The sequence below is a fragment of the Setaria viridis genome, chromosome 9 (assembly GCF_005286985.2).
Source record: "Setaria viridis chromosome 9, Setaria_viridis_v4.0, whole genome shotgun sequence".
Classification (NCBI taxonomy): Eukaryota; Viridiplantae; Streptophyta; class Magnoliopsida; order Poales; family Poaceae; genus Setaria; species Setaria viridis.
The window spans coordinates 36,147,145-36,150,287 of record NC_048271.2 but is presented as its reverse complement, the minus strand read 5'-3'; the positions used below and the strand labels follow the sequence as shown (position 1 = coordinate 36,150,287).

Sequence of the window (3,143 nt, the reverse complement as noted above, 5' to 3'; positions counted from 1 at the left end):
ATTTGCACACATAAGCACGACCTAATCGCTCAAATTGCAGCAGTGGTGACGAGTTTAAGTGGCCAGGCGAAGGCAAGGGTGCGACTCAAATTGGTGTCTCCTTAGATTGGTGTGGCTCCATCCATTTCTTGGTGTTCTATGGTGGCTGTAAAGGCTGGTTTGGTGGCAGTCCATGGTGACTAGCGCGATAGCGATTAATTTGGCTTGGTAGTGCTAGGATGGTGTGGCAGCAATAGCTAGCTGGAGGCGGCTTGCCCTGGATGTGGCCACTCCTTGCAAATTGCTAGCTTGGTGTGCCAGCGGTAGCCCTTACCCTTTCACTTTGCTAGGGCTAAGTGGTGATGTTAGCGGCAGGACTCGGCACGACTAATACCAACCTTGGTGTACTCTGTACAGTGATGTTGCGGGTGGCAACCTGCAGTTGGTCGGTGGATTCTGGATTGGTTGTGGCCCATGTGGCCACCACGGTGACCAGTCACCATGTCTCTGCCCATGCCTAAGTCACTGCGGCTGCGAGAACAAATGAATGGGGCGCCATTGTGGAAGGCTGCCCGACAGTGCTCGTGACAAAACTAGAAGCTTGTTGGATGGCCAAGAGCAGTGATGGTGACGGTCCTTGCCCTCATGCACCAACAAGTGGTTGGTGTCAAGCGGGATGAAGGAGACCCTATTGGGTGTCAGCGCAACGGCTACAGGTCACACATGCTTGTGCCCTAGTCGGTGTTGCAATGATGTCTTGCTTATTGTGTCCCTCTGTGATTGTTGGCTTGGCGGCTGGTCTGGTTGTGCGATGGCAAGTTCAGTGTGGCAACATAGCCCTTGGAGTGGTGAGGGTTTGTGGGTTGCGGAGAAGTTTCGGGCGAAGGCTCTTCTCGGCAATGATGATGCATGTTCCTCATTGAAGGTATCGGTGTAAGATCCGCCTGCGGATTCAGATGAAAACCTTGTGCTGGTTTTTGATACATGTTCTTCTCTATTAATACACGTTCGAAAAAATTCTTGCCAGTTACTTATAAAAAAAAATCAAAATCAAACCGTCTAACCCATCCTTGTGCGAGTTGGTTTGGTTTCCATAATGCTTAAACCATGGGAAACCATGGTTTTAACAAACCTACCGATTACCAAAGGCAGTACCACGTGATGGAGGAAAGTTGATAACCATGGATTGAAATAAGCAAGATTTTTGAATTTCAAACCTTAGGCGCTTCTAAACAATTTTCCACAATAGTTGTTTTCACACTGGCAATGCGAATCAGAATTTGTGATCCACAAAGATACGCTCTAAATGAAGCAATTTCGCAATTATATTTGTGAACCAGAATTTGTGATTGAGATCCACAAAGAAATGCTCTAAATGAAGCAATTTCATATTCCCGTTGCTGCAAATTTGGAAGGTTGTAATTTGTAAACCAGTAAATGTACAACTACCTTGCATAACATTCCGGCTCACCTCTGGCCAGTTTCGTCCAGCCTGTAAACATGTGTGCTAGCCGATTCACACATTGTCTCCACACCGCTGTAACTTTGTTCTATGTATATCCCCAGCCGCCTCTCTCTTGTGCCAAGCATAGCATCCCTCTCTCGCCTTTCTCTCCCTCCTCCGTCAATCTAAATCTTCACTATTCTCCACCATGAAGTCTGACAAGGTCGTTCGGGTGCTGGAAGTCCTCAACACCAAAGACACTGCCCGAAAGGCGTACCAGCTTGTCCTCACAAAGCCGACCGAGCTGGAGGTTGCCAAGAACGTGATTTGCCTCCTCCTCTGGTTGGAGACGATCATGGGCGTCGAAGTCCTCGACAAAGTCGCGGCCATGGCCCCCGGCGACATCTGGTTCACGCAGGTCGTCACAGAGGCGAGCGCCGTGTACAGCTACATCCTCGACGGCTGCCCGCTGCCGGCGCCCCTCGAGGGCATCCCGACCATCGTGGCCCTCTGCGGCGGGGGCCCGCTGGTCGACTTTAGGTTCTTCAAGTTCCACAAGGAACTGGTCGCTCGCGGCGTCGCCGTGATCCGGGACAGCATCGGGGCGCTCGTATTCGACGACAACCTGCACGCGATGCTGCGCCGGTTCGAAGATGATGCCAGGCCGCTACCAGCTCCGGAGCTGATGGTGCCGTTCGTCACCATGAGGAGGACGCCGCCCGAGGACTCTCGGACGGCGTTCGTCGCCTTCCCAGAGTGCCCCTGCCACCGTCCGAGTTCACAAGACGTCGTGAACTACTTTGAACGGTATGCGGAACCTAGTGGGAAATACACCTCGATCGGCAGTCGTCTTGTGTTTTCATGCTATATCTGTAGTAACATCTTACATCTCTAAATCGCAGGACTCTGGAATTTGGACGCTGCATCGAGCGCGTTGAGACGGAGCGGCCGGGCGCAGGGCAGGCGCCGAAGCACGGCATCATCGTGTTCATGAGCGCGGAGCTAAGGGATGAGGCCATGTTCAAGGAGACTGCAGTGTTTTTTAGGGTCGAAGACCATGACATGTGGGTGCAGCTCTACATGCCTCCGCTCTAAGCTCGTCGCCTCCATTGCTGAGGCCGACCGATCTATATATGTTTGCGCCGCCGTATGGCATATGATTGATCAGCGGTAGTCCCGTTTCCAGGAACTGATCAGTAGTTGTTGTTCGATATGGTGAGTAATCGGCTATCGTCGTCATCTTGTTTGGTATAATAATTTCTAGTCGATCTGAATTATGTGCAAGATAGACATACAAAATTTGTTGTTGTTTATTTTGTTGCTTTCAAATATCCGTCGAGCATCATCCCGTCTCATACATGTCCCCATCATCTTGTTTCCACGGACTCGGAGCCTCCGAAACTGTTTCCTGTCCGTTGACTCTCCACAAGCTCAGAAAGAGAGGAACTGAAGCTGAAGGCAAAGCCCTTTCCACTATGCATATCGCCACATTTGACGTTCTGAATCCTGAAATACGGAAGGGAACCCATATCCTGAACAGCGAATTCGTTAGAACTCCTTTAACCACCGGGAGCTGAGAAGGTGGTGATCATGGCAAGAACCTGGGAAAAAGAGGGGCGAAACAGTACGGATCGGCGAGTCAGAAGAAGGTGGCCGGGAGGAAAGAAAAGACTGCACCGAGCACTGCCCCCCGGACGGATCGACCAGTGAAGCGGACGAG

The 3,143-nt window shown here is 51.2% G+C and overlaps 1 protein-coding gene across 1 annotated transcript; it reads left to right on the top strand.

Moving 5' to 3' along the window:
- The first annotated feature begins 1,580 nt into the window (after positions 1-1,580).
- LOC117840029 (uncharacterized) lies at positions 1,581-2,707 on the top strand. Its single transcript, XM_034720485.2, has 2 exons — positions 1,581-2,230; positions 2,326-2,707. The coding sequence occupies exons 1-2, from the start codon at positions 1,632-1,634 to the stop codon at positions 2,516-2,518; spliced, it is 792 nt and encodes a 263-aa protein (XP_034576376.1). The 5' UTR covers positions 1,581-1,631; the 3' UTR covers positions 2,519-2,707.
- Positions 2,708-3,143: the final 436 nt, after the last annotated feature.